Source organism: Hemitrygon akajei, chromosome 30 (assembly GCF_048418815.1).
Source record: "Hemitrygon akajei chromosome 30, sHemAka1.3, whole genome shotgun sequence".
NCBI classification, from domain to species: domain Eukaryota; kingdom Metazoa; phylum Chordata; class Chondrichthyes; order Myliobatiformes; family Dasyatidae; genus Hemitrygon; species Hemitrygon akajei.
In genome coordinates, this window is record NC_133153.1 from 35,706,455 (window position 1) to 35,734,087 (window position 27,633).

A 27,633-nucleotide genomic window follows, 5' to 3' on the forward strand; every position below is an offset into this window, starting at 1 on the left:
GGCGGTAGTGCAAAAATTACTGTAATATTATACATTCACACCATCCAGGTAAGAAGTGATGGTAGAATCACACAGTATTGGACTGGATGTCCTTAATAGCAGGGTGTGGTAAACAGAGCTTAAACAGAGCTCTGGTAAAAGGAGGTTAATAACAGTTTAACAGGAGGGGGTCATCACTTCCCCGGCTATAGGTTGACTCATTATAGAACCTAATAGCTGAAGGTAAGAAGAACCTCATATAGCGCTCTTTGGAGCAGAGCAGTTGTCTTAATCTATCACTAAAAGTGCTCCTCTGTTCAGCCAAGGTGGCATGCAGAGGGTGAGAAACATTGTCCAGAGTTGCCAGGATTTTCCGGAGGGTCCTTTGTTTTACCACAGCCTCCAGTGTGTCCAATATGACTTCTGTAACAGAGTCAGCCTTTCTAATCAGTTTATTGAGCCTGTTGGCATCACCCGTGTTGATGCCATTGCCCCAGCACACCACCGCATAGAAGTTTGTTCTGGCAACAACAGACTGGTAGAATACACGAAGGGGAGGCCTGCATACTCCGAAGGACCTCAGTCTTCTCAGGAAGTAAAGACAACCATGGCCCTTCCAGCACACAGCTTCTGTGTTGGTGCTTCATTCAAGTCTGCCATCCAGGCGCACCCACCCCAGGTACTTGTAGGTCCTCACCACATCCACATCATCACCATCAATAGGAATAGGGAACAGTGCAGGCTTGGTCCTCCAAAAATCCTTCACCATCTCCTTTGTCTTATTGATGTTGAGCTGCAGGTGATTCAGCCTGCATTATTTGACAAAGACCTCCACCAGGGCCCTGTATTCACCCTGCTGTCCTCCCTTTATATATCCAACTGTTGCTGAGTCTTCAGAGAACTTCTGCAGATGACATGACTCATCGTCGTATCTAAATCTCTCCCCATAAGGGTTTCCTCCATGTGCTCCAGTTTCCTCCCTCATTTCAAACTCGTATGGGTTAGGGTTTGTAAGCTGTGGGCATGCTATGTTAGTGCCAGAAGTGCAGCTGCCCAGCGCTGTTCTTGTTGACTTGATTTGACACAAATATTGCATTTCCCTGCATGTTTCAATGTTGTCGGTGTATGTGTGACAAATGAAACTGATCTCTTGTTTTATGTTCTTCAATGCTTTGTTCAAAATGCTGCTTGAAGTATTTCCATATGTGTCTGGGTGGCTTAGCCTGAGGCTCACCATACCAAGTCTTGTGCTTGTTTAATGAGGTTATTAAACGAGATTGTACCAGATGTTGGCTCCATCTGTGGTGAAAGGGAACTTGTTTTATGTTTAGTTATTCCTCAGGATCTGGCCGGTGCTGGCAAGGCCAAAGTTCACAGCCCCTTGAACGTATTGGGGCTGGCTCAACCATTTTGGAGACCCTCCGAGAGTCAAGTGTTGGTAGGTGTGGAGTCACAGGTAAGCCCCAGTGCGTAAGGATCATTGCCTTCGATCTTCGGACACACTGGTTTTCAGGATCAGGTTTAATATTTACTTACTTATTGAGATAGAATGCGGAATAGGCCTTCTGGGCCTTCGAGGCACACCGCTCAGCAGTCCCCTGATTTAACCCTAGCCTGTATCTCAGACAAACATACAAGACATTTGAGAATGTAACACACACAAAATGCTGGAGGAACTCAGCAGGCCAGGCAGCATCTATGGAAAAGAGAGTCAACACGAGTCAACATTTCGGGCCGAGACCCTTCGTCAGGACTGGAAAAAAAGAGATGAGGTGTCAGAGTAAGAAGGCGGGGAATGGAGAGAAAGAAGTACAAGACAGAAGGTGATAGGTGAAAGTAGGAGAGGGGAGGGGTGAAGTACAGAGCTAGGAAGAGTTGATTAGTGACGGAGATAAATGTCTGGAGTAGGGGGAATCTGACAGAAGAGAACAGAAAGCCATGGAAGAAATGGAAGGGGGAGGAACACCAGAGGGAGGTGATGGGAAAGTAAGGAGAAAAGATGAGAGAGGGAAATGGAAATGGAGAATGGTGAAGGAGAAGTGGGGGGGGGGGGGGGGGTTGCAATTACCAGAAGTTTGAGAAAATAATGTTCATGCCTTATTCGAGAGATGCAAGTACAATGTTCCAGAGAGAAAAAGTGATTTTGGATAGAGAATGGTGGGAAGTTAAACAATGTTAGAGTATGGAGATATGGCACTAGTCATACAATGGCAACCCCAACTACATTGCTCCCTTATCTGGCACAGCAAATACACTCTCTAGGACACATCGGAGTGGAAAAGATGATTGACAGATTCTCCCTATGGTGGTGGAATCCAAAGTTCAGAACACAAGCTCAACAAAGGCTTGAAAGATACACAACACGCCAGAAAACAAATCCTGGAGCAGTGGAGAAGCTACTATAATTATGTGCTCCTGTCCCACTGGGCCCATTTTTACACTTATATGTGAAGTACATAATTTTGCTGAAATGTCAATAGTGGGCAAGCTTTTCAGCAGGGAAAGCCACTGCCACACACACATCTAAAGTCTCTGATCAAGGACTGTATTCCTAGATGGGCATTGCCATGCCACGTTGACTCTGACCAAGGAACACATTTCATTGGAAGTGTTTGTCAGGAATTATGTTGACTGATGAACATTGAATGGTCCTTTCATTGTGCACATCAACCAGAATCATGAGGCACATCAAGACCCTGCTGCCCCCCTCACTGGACCCCCTGCAGTTTGCGTACCGTCCCAACCGCTCGACAGACAACGCCATTGCCATCACCCTCCACCTGGCCCTAACCCACCTGGACAAAAAAGACACGTACGTTTGAATGCTGTTCATAGTCTTCAGTTCAGCATTCAACACAATCATTCCTCAGAAACTGATTGGAAAGCTGAGCCTACTGGGCCTGAACACTTCCCTCTGCCAATGGATACTAGACTTCCTGACTGGGAGACCTCAGTCAGTCCAGATTGGGAGCAGCATCTCCAACACCATCACACTGAGCACGGCACCCCCTCCCCACCCACCCCCCCCAGGGCTGTGTGCTCAGTCCACTGCTGTTCATTCTGCTGACCCACGACTGTGCTGCAACACACAGCTCGAACCACATCATAAAGTTCGCCGATGACATGACCGTGGTGGGTCTCATCAGCAAGAATGATGAGTCAGCATACAGAGAGGAGGTGCAGCGGCTAACGGACTGGTGCAGAGCCAACAACCTGTCTCTGAATGTGAACAAAACAAAAGAGATGGTTGTTGACTTCAGGAGGGCACGGAGCAACCACTCCCTGCTGAACTTTAACGGCTCCTCAGTAGAGATCGTTAAGAGCACCCGATTTCTTGGTGTTCACTTGCCGGAGAATCTCACCTGGTCCTTCAACACTAGCTCCATAGCAAAGAAAGCCCAGCAGCATCTCTACTTTCTGTGAAGGCTGAGGAAAGTCCATCTCCCACCCCCTATCCTCATCACATTCTACAGGGGTTGTACTGAGAGCATCCTGAGCAGCTGCATCACTGCCTGGTTCGGAAATTGCACCATCTCGGATTGCAAGACCCTGCAGCAGATAGTGAGGTCAGCTGAGAAGATCATCGGGGTCTCTCCTTCTGCCATTACAGACATTTACACTACACGCTGCATCCGCAAAGCAAACAGCATTACGAAGGACCCCTCACACCCCTCATACAAACTCTTCTCCCTCCTGCCATCCGGGAAAAGGCACCGAGCATTCGGGCTCTCACGACCAGACTATGTAACAGTTTCTTCCCCCAAGCCATCAGACTCCTCAATACCCAGAGCCTGGACTGACACCAACTTACTGCCCTCTACTGTGCCTATTGTCTTGTTTATTATTTATTGTAATGCCTGCACCGTTTTGTGCACTTTATGCAGTTCCGAGTAGGTCTGTAGTCTAGTGTAGTTTTTTTTTTGTCTGTGTTGTTTTTACGCAGTTCAGTGTAGTTTTTCTACTGTTTCATGTAGCACCATGGTCCTGAAAAATGTTGTCTTGTTACTGTGTACTGTACCAGCAGGTATGGTCGAAATGACAATAAAAAGTGACTTGACTTGACTCATCAGGACAAGTTGAAATAATGAATGGAACCATCAAACAACGATTGACTTAGCATCATGATGAGGGTGTACCATGGCCATGGCTCTTTCTTTGGTCTTACGTAGCATCAGAGCAGCCCCAGACAAGGAAAGTAAACTAAATCTTTTGAGGTGGAAATTGGAAATTCTATCTCATTGCCAGTAACCCTCGATCTCAGAGAGGTTGATGCACATAGTATGGCAGACAGTTTAGTTAACAATTGTGTGAAATTAACTCAAGCTCTCCAATCTGCTTCTCAACAGATTTCTGTTTCTTGGGAAGACCCAGAAGAAGGAGGACACGCCCTGAGAGCTGGTGAGTAGATCCTGATTAAGAAACCACATGAGGAATCACTGGGAGCTGGACAGGAAGGTCCTTATCAAATGCTGTTAATTACCAACTTGGCGATGAAGGTAGAAGGAGAAATTAAGTGGATACACACCAGCCACTCTGTAAGTGAGCTGAAGTGGAATCCAACAAGGACAATAAGCACTGTAGTTAACATGCTAGTAACTTCTTAGTCACAGTGCTGGGTTACAGTGAGCAAATTACTAACCACTCAGAAGAATTCAAGTAAGTTGACAACTATTGGACATTATGAAGTTTATTCTAATATTATTGTTGTTATTTTTCCTACTCTTATTGTGTCAGTTGAGATGACTCATAATATACTGTATACTTGTATTATTGACAATCAGAAGTATTGCAATTCAACAAAGCTCTCGTCAAGTAGTAATAAATGGTCTATGTTCATGGAACAATATATACTTCTTATGTGGAAATGAAGCCTACACCTCTCTTCCATGTAATTAGTTAGGGTTTTGTAACTTAGGGTATGTTTTTCCTGCCATGAGACATACATGCACTTTACTCCTGAGTCTAGAAGTAAATGAGAAATTTTGGAGGGAGATTGTTTTGCATCAATTTTGTTCCCGTTTAAAAATGTTGTAAGGAATGTAAGGGAGATGAAAGATGGTGCTGCCGCCTTAGAAAGGCAAAGCCACAACACTGCTGAAGCCTTGGGAAAAGTAACCACAGAAACGGGTGCCACACATAAGATGGTTCTTCAAAATCATATGGCATTAGATCTTTTAGCAGTTAACATGTGCAGTTATCGGCAGTTATTGGAAAGGTGTGTTGTACTTACATACCTGATAAGTCTGAAGATAGAACTAATTTGTCTGACCATATGGATGGGATTTCTTTGATTGGATTAATTCAAGTCTTGGAAGCTGGGCTTACTCAATATTATGAGTTATAATATTCATACTAATATGCCTTTTCATAATTTACTATTTTTACTTGCTTAAAGGTGATCATTAATGAAACATGTAATTGTGCCTACTAATTTGTCTAACCATGATATAATTTATGAATATTTTGAAAAAGATATGCTTTGATATTTTATAACCTAAATAGATTTTTGAAACTACTTTAAATTATTCATAACATAATTAATTTATAAAATAAAATAAGTATTTTATGCATAACATAGATACGACAAGCTTTTCAGCCTTTGAATTTTTAGATGTAATGATTCTAAACATGTGATTGTTTGGGGGGGGTTGTTGGGTTGAACTGTTAACTATCATTTTCTTTGCCATTTAGCAATTAATAATCTGCTTGTATTATAAGAAGCCTTTATATACATCACACTTTAATATGCCTCTAGTTGTTATACAAAGTATAATTCTGCAAGCGTCTTAGCTTCTTTGTTCTTTCATTAAGTGAATTTCACAAGAGTATTAAATAAGTATTTTGTAATTGGATTATTGTTATCTATGGGTATAAAAGTAACTATTTTATACTTAATGCCATTTTAGTTCCTCTTTTCTTCAAGTAGTAAGGCCCCCTGTTACAGTTCTGTTTTCTTTGTTCCATTAACTTAATAAAATGATTGTGAAACAAGTTTTATGCTTTGTTCCTGACTTCTAAAAGAACTTTGGATTTAAGCGTGTGTGTGTGTGTGTGTGTGTGTGTGTGTGTGTGTGTGTGTGTGTGTGTGTGTGTGTGTGTGTGTGTGTGTGTGTGTGTGTGTGTGTGTGTATGTGTGTGTGTGTGTGTGTGTGTGTGTGTGTGTGTGTGTATGTGTGTGTGTGTGTGTGTGTGTGTGTGTGTGTGTGTGTGTGTGTGTGTGTGTGTGTGTGCCCTTAACTCCTGGGGGAGTTGTGATTGCTCATCGTACGGCGTGTCTTGGGCATCTGAAACCTGGCGGAGCCCATCCTTCTCCGGGTTTTTTGTTTTACGAGGCCGAGTTGCTAGCTCGACACTCAACCCAGGCACGGATGGAGAGCGTGCAAGGGAGCCGGCAGGATTCGAACTCAGGACCTCTCGTCCCACTGATGCGACTATGCCACCAGTTGATATGATAAACTTTTATCAGGTCTCCCCACTCCCGCGCACCCCAGTCTTCAGTGCATCAGAGAAAACAACCCAAGATAGTCCAATTTCTCTTTATAGTTCATACCCTCTAATCCAGGCATCTTCCTGATAAACCTCTTCTGAAACCTTTCCATAGCCTTCGTACCCTTCCTGTGACTGGGCGACCAAGACTGCACACAACACTCTAACCGTGGGCTAAGCAAAGTTGTATTTAGGCTTGGTAATAGTTTGAAGAGAATTACCAGACTTACTAGACTGATACTGAAATAAGGAATGAATAGGCATGATATGTTTAAATATAAAAAAGTGAAGGGGATAAATGCACAGGAATATAAGAAGCTGTGGAGGGTGGTGGACTCAGCCCAATCTATCATGGGCACAACCCTTCCACCATCTGTAATATCAACAGAAGGTGATGCCACAAGAAGGCAACATCCATCATCAAATATCCCCACTAATAGGGCCATGTCTATCTTCTCATAGCTACCACTGGACAGGAGGTAGAGAAGCCTGGAGAACCACACCGTAATGTTCAAGAACAGCGACGTCCCTTCAGCCATCTGGTTCTTGAACCAGTTGGTATAACCTTAATCCTTATAGTTCAGCAACAATATGTTCACACTGATCACCTTACATTAAAATGGGCTTTGGTTTTCTTTTGCTCTGACTGTGTTCTTTCTTGTACAAATTGTGCATGCTTTATGTATAATATAAGGCACGTATCCGTAAGCCCAAGTGTCTTTTAAACATTGCAATTTTACATACGTGCTTCTACCTCTTCATTTCATAAGCCACCGATGAAATCTTGAGCTGGCCATGGTTTTTTCACTTTATTTGTCTGCCTACGTTGCACTTTCTCTGTAACTGTAACATTATATTCTGAATAATATTATATTCTGAATACCTGTTACACCACTGGCACTTTGGATACCACTGTATCTTGGTACGTTGTCAATAATAAGCCAATTTGGCTAGCGAGGGCAATATGATAAGTGTGCAACCACTTTACAGCGTCAGTAATCACTGATCGGTGTCCGACTCTCGCCACTGTCTATACGGAGGCTGTACTCTCTCTCCGTTCCCATGTGTGTTTCCTCCAGGTTCGCTGGTCGCTTCTACATTCCAATGATAAGGGTTTGGGTTAGTGATTTATGGAGATGCTATGTTGGCACCTGAAGCATGGCAAAGCTTGTGAGCTGCCCAGCACAATCGACACGCATTCGATTTGACGTAAATGGTGCACTTCACTGTGTCTTTTAATATCTTGATGTACATGCGACATTAAGGCTAATTTCAAATCTTAAAACAATTACCAACTACATTGGTAACTTGTACCATCAAATAATGGAACATCTGTGTTGTTCTGCCCATGCCCGTGATTAAGATGCTGGTGAGGGGCATCAGGGGGCAGATTCTTCCTGCAAAGAGTGGTGCAGTTTTGGAATGAGCTACCAGAAATAGCAGCGAAGGCAGGGGCATTCATGATGTATAAAAGTCTTCTGGATAGGTATATAGAAAGGAGGGGTTCAGAGGGAAATGGGCCAAACGCAAGCAAATGAGACTCGTTCACTGGGCAACACAGTCAGCATGGAAACGTTGGACCAAAGGGTCTGTTTCTAAACTGTAGGATTCTTTAACAATGAGTCAATGACTCAAATAAAATATGAAGTCTTTTCTGGAGGACAAGCCCAGGGTAGGACTTACATGGTGATTTGAAACTAGAGTAGGACTTGAACAGTGAGCAGTAGGCACTGATGAATGCGGTAGAACAGAGGGATCTTGGAATACAGATCCATCATTTCTTGGAAGAGGTGTCACAGGTAGATCAGGTCAGAAAGAGAGCTTTTGGCACATTGACCTTCATAAATCAAAGTATTGAGTACAAGACTTAGGATGCTAAATTGAAGTTGTATAAGATACTGTGCGGCTTAATTTGGAGGACTGTGTGCTTTTTTTTGGTCAATGTTACCTACAGGAAAGATACCAATAAGATTGAAAGAGAAAATTTAGATGGGCGTTGCTGAGACTGGAGGACCTGAATTGTAGAGAATGGTTGAATAGGTTAGGGCTTCATTCCCTGGAGCTTAGGAGAATAAGGGGAGATGTGATAGAGGTATCCAAAATTATGAGATGCATAGAAAGAGTAAATGCAAGCAGGCTTTTTCCACTGAGGTTGGGTGAGACTAGAACTATAGGCCATGGGTTAAGGGGAAAGGTGAAATGTTTAAGGAGAACATGAAGGGGAAAAGTCTTCACTCAGAGGGTGGTGAGAGTGTGGAACAAGCTGCCATCAGAAATGATGGATGCAGGTTTGATTTCAACATTTAAGAGATATTTAGATAGGCACACGGATGGGAGGTGTATGGAGGACTATGGTCCAGTAAAGGTCAATACAATTAGGCAGATTAGTAATTCGGCACAGACTAGGTAAGCCAAAGGTCCTGTTTCTGTGCTGTAGTGCTCTATGACTCAAGGACTATAAATAAGTGAACATTTTTATCCAGGGAATCTTACTGCTTTGATAGCGGCAGCGGCAATGAAACCGTGATGGAACAATACAACTGGACAGCTGCCTGTTTCTCATTACAATTCTGTACAAACCTCTCTTCAAGATCCAGAAGAGCTTAGAGACACCTGGGAGTTGTGTGAGAGAGTGGATCATTGAGCAGAATACAGCAGACAAAAATCAGTCAATAACTGACCCTCCTTCTCCGTCACAAAGCAAGTTTTTTTTTTGATAATTAAATAACATCATTTACTTTCCCACTAACGGCTTGAATTCCATGTCACTGTAACAGGAATAGAGTATCTGGCCTGAACTCGTTTCAGCTGCAAAAAGAGAATTCTCGAGATCTAAGGACAATCACAACGTTGCAATGTCAGTGCGGTGATCTAATTGAAGCAACTTAATTGCAACTCAAAGAAAGAACAAGAGCTTGAAACAACATAATGCACATTCCACATGAATAAATAAGTATCCAGTGTCCAAAGTACACAGTGTAGTCGGGCTGACACAGCATCAGACATAAACCTGGCCAATTACTACACTGCAAACATGGTAAATGTTCCTTTTGTCTAAGCTCTTGAACAACTGAAGATTCCATTTCGCACAAGGTAGAACTTACAGCAGTATAGCACAATATAACAAGAACGTCTGTAGATGCTCGAAATCCAAAGCAACACGCACAAAATGCAGGCAGCATCTATGGAAATGAATAAACCTCCGACATTACTTCAGTAAGATCACTGCACTAAAATTGCAACTTTGTGATTGTCTTTAGATTATGAGAATTCTCTGTTTTCATCTGTTTAACTTGTTTGTGCAAGATATTCTATTCTTCTTACGGTGACACTGAATTCATGCCGTTAGTGGAAAAGTAATGCACTTGGTAGAGGCAAATACATTAGAGGCTTTTAAGAGATGTTTGGACAGGCACATGGATGTAAGGAAGATGGAGGGATGTGGGCATGGTGTCGGTAGAGGGATTAGTGTTTGGGTGTTTTTGATTTGCTTTTTAGCTGGGTTGGCACAACACTGTGGGCTGAATGGCCTGTTCCTGTGCTGTAGTTTTCTATGCTTATGCTCTATGACATTTTGGGCAGTCACTTCATCAGGGCTGGAATGGAAGGGGGAAGATGGCAGAATGAAGAAGGTGCTGGGAGGGTATGGAAGCTAATAGAAGGTGATCGGTGAAGCCAAGTGAGTGGGAAAGGTAAAGGGCTGGAGAAGAAGGAATTTGATAAGACCATAGGAGAAAGGGAAGGAGGGGACCCAGGGGGAGGTGATAAGCAGGTGTGAAGAGGTAAGAGGCTAGAGTGGGGAATGGAAGAAGAGGGGAGAGGGAGGGAAAAAGCTTTTTACTGGAAGAAGAAATCGATATGCATGTCATCAAGTTGGAGGCCACCCAGATGGAATATACGGTGTTGCACCTCCACTCTGAGGTCATCCTCATCTTGGCACAAGAGGAGGCCATGGACCGACATCTTGGAACGGCAGTGGGAATGGGACGGGAATTAAAACATTTGGCACAGTATAGGCTCCTCATTCTACAATGTTGTGCCAACCTTATAACCTACTCCACAACCAGTCTAACTCTTCCCTCTCACACATCCCTCCATTTTATTTCATCCACGTGCCTTTGCAAGGGGTGAGGTGCTGGAGGATTGGAGGATAGCCAACATTGTTCCTTTATTTGAGAAAGGCTCTAAGAATAAGCCAGGAAATTATAGAGTGGTGAGCTTGACATCATTAGTGGGAAAGCTATCAGAAGCTATTCTGGGCTTGTGTGTCAGAGGTAAGTTCTTTATACAGAGAGTGGTGGGTGTGTGGAACATCCTGCCGGGGGTGATGATAGAGATTGATCCATTAGGGACGCTTAAGAATATCTCACGCTGGGTCAGCCGCAGATGGATGCAGCCCAGGGAGTTAACACCAGAGAACAGCATTGATGGGAGAGCCAGCCTACAGGGACCAGCCCCCAACTCAGCACAGATTCCAGTCCGCCCATCATGTCTCTTTTCAATCCTTCACCTCCTCTGCTTGGTGACTGTAATATATGAAGGTGTGGACTAAGGGCCTGGCTTGTGTAATAACCTGAGGCCACACAGCTCCTTTGCCATTGGACTTGGCAATGAATTAATGAACTGGGCTTACTGTATTTTGTATTACCGATGTCCAGCAGGGTCTTGCACTTACTTACTGCCTGTTACACCGCTGACATTTAGGGCAGTAATGAAGGTCCTCTCTCTCTGGAGGTGTTCAGGGCTTCCTTTATCATGTCAGTTCCTTCCACTCAGTTTTCACTCCTGTCAGTCATGCAAGCCCCAACTGGAGACTCAGGTATACTATCACGCTCAGACGTAGAAGGATTCCTCTTTGCTCTTTCTGTAAGAATTTTGTATTACCAATCAGGGTTGTTAGCCCTGAGCTAAGCAGGGTCTTGTGATCACAAGAAAATGTTTAAGACGAATGCTTTCGCCACTTGTTGGACTGGAAGAGGCCGCTGCGACTAGCCGTGCCACCATCTTACCGGAAGTTCTTTTTCAGAGAATTAATGAATGAGAGCTTGTTTGCTCAATTCCTACCTTGGAAATCGAAAGTCAGACTCCACTGCAGCACTGCAATGGTGCTAATGTTGTACACACTGATTTGAGTGGATGTAAAAGATCTCACTGTACTGCATGGTGTTAAAGAAGGATAGTGAAACCTTTCCTACATTACAGCAGAGGCTCCACTTCAAAAAAGCATCTCATTGGATGACCTGAGTTGGTGAAGTGCTTATGGAAATATAACACTTTCTTCTGTCAATATCCAGAATGCTGTCAATTTCCTTCAATTCACTATGCTCCCTGTAATAGCCACCTTCCCACATCGAATATCAATAGAGTGGATGCGGAAGGGATGCTTCCTGTGGTGGAGCGTCTAGGCCCGTAGAGCACAGCCTTGGAATAGGAGGACATCCCTTTACAACAGAGATGAGAAGGAATTTCTTTAGACAGCAGCTGGTGAATCTGTGGAAGCCAAGTTGCTGAGTATATTTAAAATGGAGGTCAAAGGTCATTGAAGGTTAGAGGGAGAAGGCTTGAGAGGGAAAATAAATCAGCAATGATGGAATGGCAGAGCAGACTTGATGGGCTGAATTACCTAATTCTGCTCCTATGTCTTATGATCTTCTTAAAGTATCTCATATTTATACTCCCTAGTTTTGGAGACGTAAAATAAGTTTATTGACAATCATGTTGTAACAGGTTCAAATATTTTTACAATCAGATTTTATGTAACAAGACACTTCAAATTAACATTAACAATCTACTTATTTTAACAGACATAAATAAATGGGTAAGGCTATGTCCCTTCAAGGTGCTGTTGCTAATAGATTCAAGTTAAAAACATTACAAATATTAGAAAATTGCCAGCAATCTTTTTTTCACAAATGAAGTAGTACTTAACAGTTTGTTTTAGGTTTGGACTGTCATATTGAGTCATAAAGTCAATCAATATGGAAACAGGCCCTTTGACTCAATTCATTCATGCTGACCTGTCTATTTGTTTGAGTTTATCCCTCTTGCCTGTATTGCACCCGTGCCCCTTCAAGACCCTTTCTATCCATAGAACCGGATTTTAATATTCTTGGGCATGAATAGGTAAGCAGGTAAGTTTGAGGTGATCCATTACAGCTCTAGATTTCGGTGTTAGCTCTGCGTCAGAGTTTTCAACCGCGCACACAGCGCGGTGCCAAGATCACCTGAACTCCAGCATTACTCTGGCATCTTCATGAGAAAAAGATTAATTTGAACCAAAGTCACAGAAATGGAAGTGCAATTTTTCAAGGAAATTTCTTCAAAGCTGGGACGGGGGGTTTGGAAGACTGATTGGAGGTACAAGATGCTAGAATCTGGAGCAACAAACTTTCTGCTGGAAGGACGTGGGGTAGCATGATAGTGTAGCGGTTAGTGTAACGTTGTTCCAGTGCCAGTGATCTGGGTTCAATGCCCGTCGCTCTCTGTAAGGAGCTTGTACGTTCTCCCATTGACTGCATGGGTTTCCTCCTGGACCTCAGGTTTCCTCCCAGAGTCTAAATCACGCAGGTTAATTGGTCACGTGGGTATAACTGGCCGGTGGTTCTCATTGGGACAGAAGGGCCCCTTACTGTGATTGCTTCAGTTTCAACCCACATCCCAAAAAACTGGTTGCTGTAATCTAACCCCAGTGTTGTAAAATTTAGGGGGAAATCTGAGGGAATAGAAAGTGGTTGGTGTAAATGGTTGCTCAGTAGTGAAACAGAGAGTTTGTTTCTATGCCATACCCCTTCATAAGTCTATGACTACACAGATTGGCCAGCCAAAGCTCGGTGGAGGCAAGTGCTCCCTTACCCAATCAGTCAGTCTTGCAGCAGCAAACAACCTGCTGGAGGGACCCAGAGCGCAAAGCAGCATCTGTTGGAGGCAAGGAACTGGCAACGTTTCGGGTCAAAACTGTGCATGCTTGATGTCTCAATGCTGGGTTTTGGCCAGAATCGTTCACGGCATCATTCCTCCTACAGATGCTGCTTGAGCCACTGGGCTTTATTTTATGTTGAACACAGAACATAGAATAGTACAGCACATTACAGGCCCTTCGGCCCACAATGTTGTGCCGACCCTCAAACCCTGCTTCCCATATAACCCCTCACCTTAAATTCCTCCATATACCTGTCTAGTAGTCTCTTAAACTTCACTAGTGTATCCGCCTCCACCACTGACTCAGGCAGTGCATTCCTCTAAAATCCCCCTTGATCTTCCCTCCCCTTACCTTAAAGCCAATGCCCTCTTGAATATCTTAGGAGATGCAGCTCAGTAACAGGCCCTTCTAGCCCAATGAGCCCACTGTGACCAAACAACCTACAAACCCGTATGTTTACAGAGAATGGTGTGAAAAATAAAAACACACCCAGTGAGCAGCAGTTCTGTGTGCGAAAATGCCTTGTGAATGTGATAGGTCAGAGGAGAATGGGCCGACTGGTTCAAGCTGACAGGAAGTTGGCTGTAAATCAAATAACCATGCATCCAGTGGTGAGCAGGAGAGCAGCTGTGGATGCACAACATGTTGAACTTTGAAGTGAATTAGTTACTACTGCAGTAGGCCACACTGGATTCCACTCCAATTCCTAATAAAGTGGCCACTGAGTGTGTATCAGCATTCATTCACCTTTAATAGGCTCCCTCTTTAACAGAACTATGGGTGAGCCTGCACTGCATCCGAAACCATATAGAAACATCCAGGGTGCCTAAGGCTTTTTCACAGTACTGTATTTTAAAGCCTGCGAAGTACTAGCCTGGGGACTTGGTGGGCTGATGGCATCTGGAACAAAACAAATGTGGGAAAGCAGAAACAGGAGGTTTCTCGGCCCTTCAGGATTGCTTTGCTATTCAAAGTGATCTGCCCCAGGTCTCACCTTCTTGTCTGCTCCACCAGAAGAAATTAGGAGTAGGAATATGCTACCTGGCCTCCCAAGATTGCCCTGCTATTCAATATGATCTGTCCCAAACCCCACCTTCACTTCTAAGTCATAAGACCCTAAGACATAGGAGCATAATTAGGCCACTTGGCCCATCAAATCTACTCCACCGTTCAATTATAGCTGATTTATATGCCCTTTTTAATCAAGAATCTATCAACCTCTGCTTTAAATATATGTCTAAATTGCCCTGAGTTCTCTAATCCTTCAAACAAAAATATAACAGAGGATGTATACCCAATACTTCCTGACTGCATTTCATACCTTTCTGTTCACTGTTACTATGGTTACTATTTGATGGCTCAGCAATCTTTAAAATATTCTCAACGATGTTGTTGGGATAACCCTCTGGGCTTTAGTCTCTATTTGGTCAGCAGAGTAAGGGTTAATTATCTAAAATCAATAAGTTCAGATGCTGCTAAACATCTAGGATGTCCATAGGCATATATTTCTATATTGTAGAGCAGGGGAAACAGCTAAGAGATTTCTATTCATTTCTTACAGTTCTGTGCAAATCCTTAGGCACATATGGCTACCGTGCCTAAGAATTTTGCACAGGACTGCAGTAATTTTATGCATTGCACTGTACTGCTGCCACAGAAGAAAACAAATTGCATGATATATGTGACTGATGATAAACCTGATTCTGATGTGGGTCTGTATTGTAGACTGAAAGTGGGAAGGGGGCAGGGAGAGGGGAGTCATGGTTGGGAAAAGGGGAAGGAAGCACCAAAGAGATGTTCTGTAATGATCAATAAGCTGATTGTTTGGAATCAAGTGAGCTTGCCTGGTGTCTCAGGGCTGGGTGTGTCTACACCTGCACCATCTTCCTGCCTTGGCACTCCTTCTCCGCCACCTGAGCTGCACCCCTCCCGTGGACCACGACCCTCACCACTCCCAGCATCTCTAGCTCCTGCCAGATTTACAAACTCGCTCTCTGCTCCACATTGACAAATACAGTACCGAGGCACCCTTCCTATATTTATGTGCTTAAGACTTTTGCACAATACTGTATATTCTAATATACTTCAAAGACCATTAATTATCCAATGGTAAAATAAATATGTTTTGAATGATTAACCATTAATTTTTACATCCTCGTTCTACAAATCATTCTACTTTTCCCCCTCAAGTAATAATGTGTGGAATATTGCATTCTGAAAGCAGGAAAATGTTTAAACCTGTCATAAACAGAAGCAGAGTGAATCTGTAAACACAAGAGATTCTGCAGATGCTGGAAATCCAAAGCAACACACATAAAATGCTGGAGTAACTCAGCAGGTCAGGTAGAATTTATGGAAATGAATAAACAGTCAATATTTTGAATCTTCCCTGTCTAACCAAAAGCAAATGTGTGGTATTTTTTGGTACTATTTTTCATGCTCTCTGTCTGTCACTCCATTAGTAAGGGTCACATGGAGCAAAAATCCATCTTGGCTTAAAGCAGCTATTTTGCTGAGATGTAGGGAAAGGTTGAGCAGGCCAGGACTTTATTTCCTGGAGTGTAAGAGAATGAGGAGAGATTTGATAGAGACATACAAAATGATGAGGGGTATAAGTAGAGCAAATACAAGCAAGCTGGATGAGACTAGAAATAGAGGTCATGGGTTAAGGGTGAAAAGTGAAATATTTATGGGGAACCTGAGGGAGAACTTCTTCGCTCAAAAAGCGGTGAGGGTGTGGAACAAGCTACCAGCAGAAGTGGTCGACGTGGGTTTTATTTCAACACTTAAGAGAAATTTGGATAGGAACTTGGATGGGAGCGGCATGGAAGTCTATGGTCTGGGTGCAGGCCGATGGGACTCAGCAGGTTGATAGTTCAGCATGGACTAGATGGGCTGAATGGTTTGTTTCTGTGTATCTGCTGAGAACACAGAATGAACCTCCAAGTATGACAAACCCATTGCAGGTTAATATAGGCCAACAGTTCAATCAATCCAGTCATCTTTATACTTGACTATGCTCCATATGAGGATATGATTGCATAATCTTTTCTTGTTCCTTTATTCCTTATTCCCTTCTTTTTCAACTTGTCTAAGAAAGCTTCAGAACCTCTGTTTCAATTACTTATATATTCTACAAATCCTAGTGCAAAAAAAAAGGTCTTAGCCCAAATCTCTTAAGTTGACCCTTCTATTTAAACCTCCCCCCCCCAACCCCATTCTTGACTCCTCCAACAGTCTGTTTCCAGATATTCTGCCCCACCACATCATCTAATCAACAACTACAACTTTTCAACCTGATTTAAGCAACACACAGCCAAAAATATTCAGGAACATTTGCAGAATTTTCTGAGGACTGCCTTCAGCTGTATGTATATTAACTAAAAAAAAAATCAATCTTCAATGGCTGGATGGATGGTTTGACCTTTCAAGACAGAGCTTAAAAATCAGGCAATTGAAAATGCAAGCTTCAGTGCTTCCTTAAAATGTAGGCATGTAACCTCTCTCCCGATCCATCATCTTCTAAAGGTGGTGCTTCAAGAAGGCAGCATTCATTATTAAGGACCCTCACCATCCAGGCCATGCCCTATTCTCATTACTATCATCACGGAGGAGCTATAGGAGCCTGAAGACATATTTTACTTCTTCCTTTCCACCATCTGATTTCTAAGTGCTCCATGAACCCATGAACACCACCTCACTATTTTGCTCTACTTATTTACTTTTTATATATTTCTTATTTTAACTTATATATTGCACCATATCTCTGGTGCAAAACAACAAAATTCACAACATATGTCAGTAATACACCTGAGTGTGATTCGGATTCTGAGCATACGAGATTGTCACAGGTTTTGAGTCAATTTGGTTCTCAATAAGTAGAACAATGAAACCTCTAACCTTTAAGTGGAATGTTATCTCACATCGTAAGGGCCAGTTCCCATCAGTTTGAGTTTGGATGAGGGGGTTTGTCTAGGTTTCTGATGATCTCGGAATATGTCACTGAATTGTTGCTGACACGTGACACTAGCATTGTCACAGGTAATATGCACAGATGGAATTTCCCCACTCATTACTTGTAGCAGATGCACTACATATTCATTCAAAGTAAATGGATTGTATTCTCTGTTAAAACAATAAGCATATGTAAAGTGTTTCTAACTCTTTCCTCTGTGTTTGAACGTAGAACATAAAACAGTACAGCACTGTCAGTCTACAATATTGTGCCAACCTTCTAACCTACTCCAATATCAATCTAACTCCTCCCTCCCACATCGTCCTCCAGTTTTCTTTCATCCCTGCGCTTATCAAAGATTCTCTTAAATGTCTGTAACTTATCTGCTTCTACCACCATTTCTAGCAGATCGTTCCACGTGCCTGCCATTCTCTGTGTGAAACACTCACCTCTGACATCACCCCCCCCCCCCCATTCTTTCCTCCAATCACCTTAAAATTATGCCCTCTTGTATTAGTTACTTCCACCCTAGGAAAAAGGCACTGGCGAAAAGTTTGCATTGATAAAATTACTGAATTCCTGTTTCCTACATCACAACTTTGCCAAACACTAGAAGCTGGGAAAGTTGCAATTGAATCTTCCTGTCTAATCAAATGCAACATAAATATCTTGGAAGATTTAAACCTTGTTTAGTTGAACTTCCTTTCCTTTGCTAATATTTTTAATGCATTTTGTTCATATACAGTATGAACAAAAAGCTTAGCCACACATAAAAACATTCTGTAAAGCGAAGATGCTTTCAAAAATAATGAAATGAAAAGTTTCTAAATATTAAAAAAATTACTATAAAGAGCAGTAAACAGTAAAAAAACTAAATCAAATCAATATTTGGTGTCTCCACCCTCTGCCTTTAAAACTTCATCAATTCCCTTAGGTTCACTATCATGCAGTATCATGCAAGAAGATTGGCTGGTAGGTGTTTCCAAGCAACTTAAAGAACTTGCCACAGTTCTTCTGCGGATCTTGACTGTATTGCTTGCTTCTGTCTTTCCAGGTAATCCCAGAGAGCCTCAATGATGTTGAGATCACGGCTCTGTGAAGGCCATATCATCTGAAACCGTATAAAAAAATCTAAGGTGCCTAGGACTTTTGCACAGTACTGTAGATTCACACCAATAAAAGGCTGCAATAGATACCATCTGTTAACTTCTAATTTCGGGAACCATTCTTAATGGAGTCCTGGAAATCCATTCCTACCTATAGCAGAGTTTGGTGTTGACAACCTAATTCACAGTCTGAACTTTGACCTACACCCTTTAGTGAGGAAATGCTAAATTGCTGAGTTTGACCATAATTTCACAATATACAAAAGGAAAAAGTATTCTGAATCAATATTTCTGAGCTGCCGCCAGGGGACTATTTCTCTGATTGCTGTGCTGAGAAGAAGTGCAGTCCTGATCTTTCAGGACCTCCTTATATTCAATTTCCTTCAAGTGAGAAGCAAAATAGATTATTGGAACTTACCCAGCGGAGAAATTCTCCCCCTGATATTTTCATGAAAGTTTGAACAAAATGCTTCCTGTAACCTTAATTAATCTCATCTAGACAAGAGTACAACATTCTAAGGAGGGAAATGGTAAGGCAAAGCGAAGGAGCCCTTACAGCAACAAGAAGTTTTCAGAGTACCATAGACAACTTGAAAAGTCCCATTTGAGATTACAGTTGCACATTAATAGAATTCATTTAGTAGCAGTGTAACATCTTTCCCTTCATTTTAAAATTCTCTATCACAATTCCTCAATGGTCTCACCCTCCTATTTTCATGATCTCTTCGAGCCTAACAGACCTTTGAGATCTTTCTGTATTTGCAAAGAAAATCAGTGAATTACTTCATTGTCGTCAGCCATGTCTTCAAGTCCTAACATTTGAAATTCTTTTTGTAAGCCTTTCTTTTTCTCTACCCCATTTTTATCTTGCGAGTGATTTCTTTAAATCTAGTCTTGGTCAAACTTGACTCATAGTCAGAGATAAGGGCGAAATCAAGATGTCAGTTTTTTTAAAAAATTGGTCCATTTTCTCAAGTTTACAGTCAAATAATGACAACTGTCTGTTTCTTCTTGGAGTTAAGGCAATGGTTATTTGTTAACACCCCATGGAGCAGACATTGAGAAGAACATCTATTGATTCAAGTGCAAAAAAAGATTTCTTTTCCTTAAAATCTCAGAACTTGGTCTCAGAAATTTTTGCCCAATCAAATCTGTCTCTGGCAAAATGTTATCTTACACCCAAAAAGGAGAGCTTTTACAGAAAAGCTCTCAAAGGCACTGAGATTGATCTAGAGGCCACTGAACCATCCTGAACTCACACCTAGCCCAGGTTTATAAGGCAACAACATGATGGTCTTCTCTAAGTAGCCACAGAACCAGGAATAAGCATAACTAAGAAGGTTACCATACATCCATTAAAGGCACAGCATATCGTTTGGGAATTTTTGTCTTTTTAAATAGACGTGCACTTCATTTCTTCCCTTGTCAGGATGTTTAACTGAGGTTTTTTTTCCAAAATGTTTTTTCCTCCTTCAGTCATCCAGGCCCCTTCCTCAGCCCAGCCAAAGTCAGGATTATCATCCTAATCGTTTTTTAATTTCTCAGTGTAGTGTTGATCCTTTACTTCAAGAGTCTTTGGTTTCCAGTACAAGCCCAGGGAGAACAGTGCAATGATGAAGATGTTCAACAGAAGGGCAAGACTGACTGCACCGATGGTGTCCATGAATGAGGGGAGGGGCGTATGAAATTTGAACCAAGCTTGGCGCAACGTCATGTCCATGATGATGGCTTTCATCTGAAAGTGCGTGCCTATGATGGCACAGATATGAAACAGCTGATGACTGTGACCTGCAGGGAAGAGATCCAGAGAGGAGGGTGTCACTAAGCAGGCAAACTTTACTCGGTGCTCTTGAAAGTAAGAAGTAATATTGATGAAACCAAGTTTGTGTTTAATCTCAAGAGGTTCTGCTAATGCTGGAAATCCAGAGCAACACACACAAAATGCTGGAGGATCTCAGAGGGTCAGTGAGCATTGATGGAAATGAATAAACAGTTGACTCTTTATCAGGACCCTGTAGAACAAAGGGTCTTGGCCTGAAATGTTGACTGTTTATTCATTTCCATATACAACACAGTATAGACCCTGGTGTGATCTATCTGGATGGCATGCAAACAAAGTTCTTCACTGTATCTCAGTACATGTGACAATAATATAACCAATTGCCATCAAGGTAGGTAGGGTAGGAGGGGAGGATGTGCCAGACATACCCAAGTTGGAGATGGTATAGCATTGGGTTATACGAACTCAGAAGAAGTGCAGCCCATAGGGAGAACCTGGTGCGCTCAAAATCAAAGGATCAGGTCAAAGATCTACCACAATGAGTTGGGAAATTTGGTGGATAACTAAACAGTTAATGTTGGAAGAAGCTCCCTAAACATCTCCATCCTCAGAGATAATGGAGCCCCATGTATGAAATTGCTAAGGACAAGGATGAAAAGTCCGTGATTAACTTCAGGCAGGAGATTTGATTGGGTGACCCATCCACCTTTCTCCTAGTTCCCCACTATCACAAAGCCACATTGATTTGCCCCATGTGCTTTCAGTGAGAGCACTTGGTATAATGAAGGTTATTGGCCAGGTCCTCTCCTCGTTAAGCAACATCCGTCACTGGACTTCATCAGTGGGATTCCAGCAGTGATCAAAACAGGGAGAGGTCTATAACCCATTGGATGGTCTTCACATAGCCATGATACACAGCTGAGGTAGACTGAAGGAATGTCATGGTTTTTGTATTGGTGTTGGCTATAAGATTCTAAATTGTAAGTTCCTAGTATATTCTTCTTGATTATTATTCTCATAGAATTAAAAACCCAGGTTATTAATATGTATATCGTCAACATTACAAATAGCAATCTCAAACTTACTCTGTTCCTATCCTGTTGTCTGTCTCAGGCAGAGTAAGGGTTGGCTTCAGGCTCTGTATTTTTGATTTATGAGGATAAATCTGGGGACTAAAGGGCCTGAGTTATGGAAAGAGTTTGGGAGGTTTGGACTTTATTCCTTGGAGGGTAGGAGACCTTATAGAGGTGTATAAAACTATGATGGTACAGATAAAATGAATGCTTACAATCTTTCTCCCCAGGGTTAGGGAATCAAGAACCAGAGGGCACAGGCTTAAGGTGAGTGGGGAGAAATTTAATGGGGACCTTGAGGGGCGACTTTTTCACTCAGAGGGTGGTCAGGATATGGAATGAGCTGCCAGAGGAAGTGGTTGAGGCCGGTACATTAATAACATTGAAAAGGTACTTGGACAGTTACATGGATAGGGAAGGCTTAAAGGGATATGGGCCTGGCTCACATAAGAAGTGATCTGGGGCACTATGGACCAGTTGAACTGAAGGACCCGTTTATGTGCTATGTGTCTCTGTGGCTCTACGTTCTATATATTCTGAAATGCTGAGGGGTATAGGTAACGCCACTAAGAATGGCTTTGAGGTACTGATAGCATAATTGCAGTTTCTCACCGATGTAGTCAAATCTCCCTGGAGCAAGGCGCTCGGGTAAGTGAGTCGCAAACAGGAAGCCAGTCAGGAATGCAAGCGCCATGTGTTTGTAGTGGATGGGAATCGTCTCGTTGTGTGTACATCCCTCTCCTTTGCAAAGGAACAGCTGGGCAGAGGAAAAGAAGAAAGAAACAAAATCTGTTACACCAGAGCTTCTCCAGCAAAACTCAGCATAAACTTGTGATAATACATCAAGTGAACACATCAGGAGTGCAAGTCAAGTTCAAGTTTGTTGTCATTCATCTGTGTACATGTCTACCACCAAATGAAACACCGTTTCTCCAGACCCAGGTGCACAACACAGTACACATAACTCACACACCACACATGAAGTAATATTACCACAAATAAATAAAATATATTACAGAAATTGACATTTAGCATGAGGTGCATTTACCAGACAAATTAGTAAACAGTATAACGCTACTGGGGCTTCATATGTGATGAGGCCTGGGTGGTGGCAGAGAGTTCAGTCGTCTCACGGCCTGGGGGAAGAAGCTGTTTCCCATCATAACAGTCCTTGTCCTAATGTTACAGTACCTCCTGTGTGTGTCCAAATCTATTTATTTATTTATTTATTTATGCATGTATGTATGTATGTATTTGTATGTAAACTATGCTTATTACATGCATATATACATATTATGCATACAATTAATATATACAATATGTGCAAAATGTGTATGTAATTCTGTTTCAGTTTTATAATAAACACCTGTTTCATAGGGTCATGGAGCACTATAGCACAAAAACAGGCCATTCGGCTCATCTAGTGCATGCTGAAATGTTATTCAGTCCAGTCCCATTGACTGTGGCCCTCCAAACCCCTCCCAACGATGTACTTATCCAATCTTCTCTTAAGTGTTGCATGCGAACCTGCAATCACAATTTCCACTGGCAGCTTATTCCACACTCACACTACCCCCTGAGTCAAGAAGTTCCCCCTCAGGTTCCCCTTAAACATTTCACCTTTCACCCTCAACCTATGACCTCCAGTTCTGATCTCATCCAACCTCAGTGGAAAAAGCCTACTTTCATTTACCTATCTGTGCTCCTCATAATTTTGTATACCTCCATCATGTCTCTCCTCATTCATCTATGCTCTGGTTAAAAAATGTCCTAACCTATTCACACAGCTACCTGGACTATTCCTCTTCCCACCCTGACTTTTGCAAAAATGCTATCCCCTTCTCACAATTCCTCCGTCTCCGCCGCATCTGCTCTCAGGATGAGGCTTTTCATTCCAGGACGAAGGAGATGTCTTCCTTTTTTAAATAAAGGGGCTTCCCTTTGTCCACCATCAACTCTGCTCTCAAACGCATCTCTCCCATTTCCCGCACATCTGCCCTCACCCCATCCGCCTGCCACCCCACTCGGGATAGGGTTCCCCTTGTCCTCAACCTACCACCTCACCAGTCTCCAGGTCCAACGTATAATTCTCCATAACTTCCGCCACCTCCAACAGGATCCCACTACCAAGCACATCTTTCCCTTCCCCCCCTTCTGCTTTCTGCAGGGATCGCTCCCTACGCGACTCCCTTGTCCACTCACCCCCCCCCCCCCATCCCTTCCCATCGATCTCCCTCCTGGCACTTATCCTTGTAAACGGAACAAGTGCTACACCTGCCCTTACACTTCCTCCCTCACCACCATTCAGGGCCCCAGACAGTTCTTCCAGGTGAGGCGACACTTCACCTGTGAGTCGACTGGTGTGGTATACTACGTCCGGTGCTCCCGGTGTGGCCTTTTATATATTGGTGAGACACGACATAAACTGGGAAACCGTTTCGCTGAACACCTACGCTTGGTCCGCCAGAGAAAGCAGGATCTCCCAGTGGCTACACATTTTAATTCCACGTCCCATTCCCATTCTGATATGTCTATCCATGGCCTCCTCTACTGTCAAAGTGAATCCAAACTCAGGTTGGAGGAACAACACCTTATATACTGGCTGGGTAGCCTCCAACCTGATGGCATGAACATTGACTTCTCTAACTTCCGTTAATGCCCCCCCTCCCCCTCTTACCCCATCCCTGACATATTTAGTTGTTTGCCTGTTCTCCATCTCCCTCTGGTGCTTCCCCCCCCCCCCCCACACTTTCTTTCTCCCGAGGCCTCCCGTCCCATGATCCTTTCCCTTCTCCAGCTCGGTATCACTTTCACCAATCACCTTTCCAGCTCTTAGTTTCATCCCACCCCCTCCGGTCTTCTCCTATCATTTCGCATTTCCCCCTCCCCCCACTACTTTCAAATCTCTTACTATCTTTCCTTTCAGTTAGTCCTGACAAAGGGTCTCGGCCCGAAACGTTGACAGTGCTTCTCCTTATAGATGCTGCCTGGCCTGCTGTGTTCCACCAGCATTTTGTGTATGTTGTTGTCCTAACCTATTCAACCTTTTCCTATATCTGAGGTCCTCAGGGCCCAGCAACATCCTTGTAAATTTCCTATGTACTCTTTCAATCTTATTGATATCCGTCCTGTAGGTAGGTGACAAGAACTGTACACAATACTCCAGATTTGGCCTCTCCAACGTCCTGTACAACTTCAACATAACATCCTAATTCCTGTACTAAATACTCTGATTTATGAAGGGCAAATGTGGAAAAACCATAACCCTGTGACACCACTTCCATGGAATTAAGGATCGCTATTCACAGATATCTTTGTTCTTCTGCACTCCTCAGTGTCCTACCATTCACTGTGTGTGTCCTACCCTAGTATGTCCTTCACAACCTTGTTGTAGGGTTTGGAGGCTTGCGTGCCTCAGTGACTCAGTGTTGGCTGGAGTCAGGGCTTTATGCTTTGGCGCTTGGCAGGGTCACCCTTGCCAAACAGTTCAAAGGGTAGAAGGCAAACTAAGAATGGCCCACTGATCTTCCAGGTTCTGGGGTTCAGCTCAGGGCTAACAACCCTGACGAAGGGTCTCGACCCGAAACGTTGACTGCTTCTTTCAACGGATGCTGCCCGACCTGCTGAGTTCATCCAGCTTTTTTGTACGTCTTGGCTGTCAACCCTGACTGGTCAAAAAGCATTTGTTACAGAAACAGCAATGAAAAGTCCTTCTATAGCTGTATGTGTACGGACAGACAGATGGAGGACTTTCATTGCTGCCCTAAACACCATTGGCGTATCGGGGCAATGAATAAGTGCAATGTCCTACCTTGGTCTGACACAATTTGAATGTCAAAGTGATTTGATTCTCAGTCTTTGTTTGGGTTTTCTTTCTGTGTTTGATTTCCATCCAGACTCTAACCAGCAGAGAACCTCATAAAACCATGAGATATAGGAGCAGAATTAGGCTATTCAGCCCATTGAGTCTGTCCTGCCATTCCATTATGGATGATACCGCTGTCTATAAAGAGTTTGTACCTTCTCCCCGTGACCACATGGGTTTTCTCCGGGTGCTCTGGTTTCCACCCACAGTCCAAAGACGTACCAGTCAGTAGGTTAATTGGTCGCTTTTAATTATGATCTCAAGAGCAAATGGAGATGACCATTATAGAAAGTGTCTCTCTCAATTTATACACAAATCTTAAAAACCCTCCCTATACGGGGCGAGTCCAGGACCTGAGAATTCAGCCCCAGAATAGAAGGAAGAACATGCTTTTAGAACAGAGATGAGGGGGAATTTCTTCAGCCAGAGGGTGGTGAATCTGTGGAATTTGTTGCAACAGGTGGCTTTGGAGACCAAGTCTTTGAGTGTATTTAAAATGGAAGTTCATAGTTTCTTGATTAGTAACGGTGTCCAAGGTTATGGGGAGAAGGCAGGAGAATGGGTTTGAAAGGGATAATAATGATGAAATGGCAGAGCAGTCTCGAAGGGCTGATTGGCCTAATTCTGCTCCTATGTGTTATGGTCTATACCTCACCTAAATGTAGCAAGTACAACAAAAGCAGGAATTTAATTAACACATTCAATTCAAATTTAATTGTCATTCAACCATACATGAATGCTCACAAATACAACCAAACGAGACAGTGTTACTCCGGGATCAAGGTGCAAAACACAGCACCAACAGTCACACACAGCACAAAGCGCACACACAGCACATGTGTTAGATAGACCGCATTAGAAACCAAAGTTGTGGAAGAAATTGAAGTGTGTCAGCAGCTTCTAAGCATGCAAAGTTCACTGAAATAAAGGGAAGTGAGCAGAGAGCGTTCTTAATGTTACCGATACAACACAACGCTGGACGTACCCTGTAAAACAGCGGGATGTTATCAAAGAAATATGGATAAGCGAAGGCCACCAGTCGCAAGACTTTGCTCACGTTGGGGTGTTCCTGCTCCGGGTATCTGAAAGATGAACAAGTATTAGAGGAGGTAACATAACAACAACAACATGTTCCTTCTACAATGTGAATAAAGACTGCCTGTTGTTGTGGCTACTACAGTCAGACATGAAATGGCAGCTGAAATTCCTAGTTACCCGCTTTCTCACCTTCCTCCCCCTCTACAAATGTGGTTCCACCAAAGGTTCATTCAGGCAGAACCGAGAAATAGTTGGAGTGTTTCACTTCGGTTGTTATATACCCTCAGTGACCATGTGTGGTGCCTTGTCCAAATGGACACATTTTATGATTGCAGGACCGATGAGCATCAATGATCTATACCATCAGTGGACAACACATGGCCTGTTCTGATCCCGCTCTCCACCAAGCCCACCGTGTCCGGCATCTGGTGAGGACGCCACATCGACTGGTTGTGGGAAACCTGGCGGAAGTCCCCCAAACCCCAGACCGGTAGCCAGCACTGCCAACCAACTCACATCTCACGTGTCTGGTTGCACAGTCCAACGGACATCGGTGAAAGTGAGGGAGCGGCCGCTGAGCGGGTGGGGTCCGTGAGCTGGGCTAGGCGGTGGAAGTGAAGGGGTGAGAGCGGTGAGGGTGGAGGCCAGGTCGATGGGATCGGAGGGTGTTGACGGGCACAGAGCGATGGAAGGGTCACAGATGGTGCAAGCAGGGTGATGATCTTGCAAGCTGTGTTGGGAGGTGTGGTGAGTAGAAAGGGGTGGGGGTGGAATCAGTATCAGGCTTATTACCAATGACATACGTTATAGTATTTGTTGTTTTGTGGGAGATCTACAGTGCAATACAGTATAGAAAAATTATATATATAAATTAGATAAGCAGTAAAAAAAGGGAGCAAAACCAGTAAGGTAGATCTCATGAGCTGGATCATTGCTCAGAGATCGATTGGCGATGGTGCGGGGCAGGAAGCTGTTCCTAAATCATTGGGGCTCCTGTACCCCCTCTCTGATGGTAGCAATGAGAAGAGGGACCATCCTGGGTGATAGGCGTTCTTAATGATGATGTCACCTTTTTGAGGCATCTCCTTTCGAAGGTGTCCTCGATGCTGAGGAGGCTAGTGCCCATGATGGAGCTGATTGAACTTACAACCCTCTGCAGTTACCCTAATCCCGGGCAGAGGAGCCTCTGTACTAGATGGCAATGCAACCAGTTAGAATGGTCTCCCCTGTACAATGAGGATAGAGGGAATGGCTGGGGGGGGGGCGGCGATGGGGTGGGATTGGGCGCTGAGGTTGAGCAGGGGTGGGTGGAGGAGGCTAGGGAATGCTGCAAGGACTTTGGAAGTTAGTGACTGAGGGTGGAAGGTTCGGTGGGGTGAGGTGAAGGGTAAGAGGGTGATGAAAGGGCTTGACCTGTGGTGGGGTTGGAGAT

General features: G+C 43.4%; 1 protein-coding gene across 6 annotated transcripts in view; it reads right to left on the minus strand.

Annotated features, from left to right (window-relative positions):
• Window positions 1-12,147: 12,147 nt before the first annotated feature.
• LOC140718618 (membrane progestin receptor gamma-B-like) overlaps window positions 12,148-27,633 on the minus strand; it is a 122,809-nt gene continuing 107,323 nt past the window's right edge. For 5 of the 6 annotated variants that reach the window (XM_073032594.1, XM_073032593.1, XM_073032591.1 and 2 more), the window contains 3 exons: window positions 26,149-26,245; window positions 21,911-22,055; window positions 12,148-20,233 (listed from right to left, as the gene is read on the minus strand). In XM_073032594.1, coding sequence (XP_072888695.1) covers window positions 19,968-20,233; window positions 21,911-22,055; window positions 26,149-26,245 — 508 coding nt within the window. In that variant the 3' untranslated portion in view covers window positions 12,148-19,967. The remainder of the gene's footprint in view (window positions 20,234-21,910; window positions 22,056-26,148; window positions 26,246-27,633) is intronic. The other variant, XM_073032597.1, reaches the window with a different exon arrangement.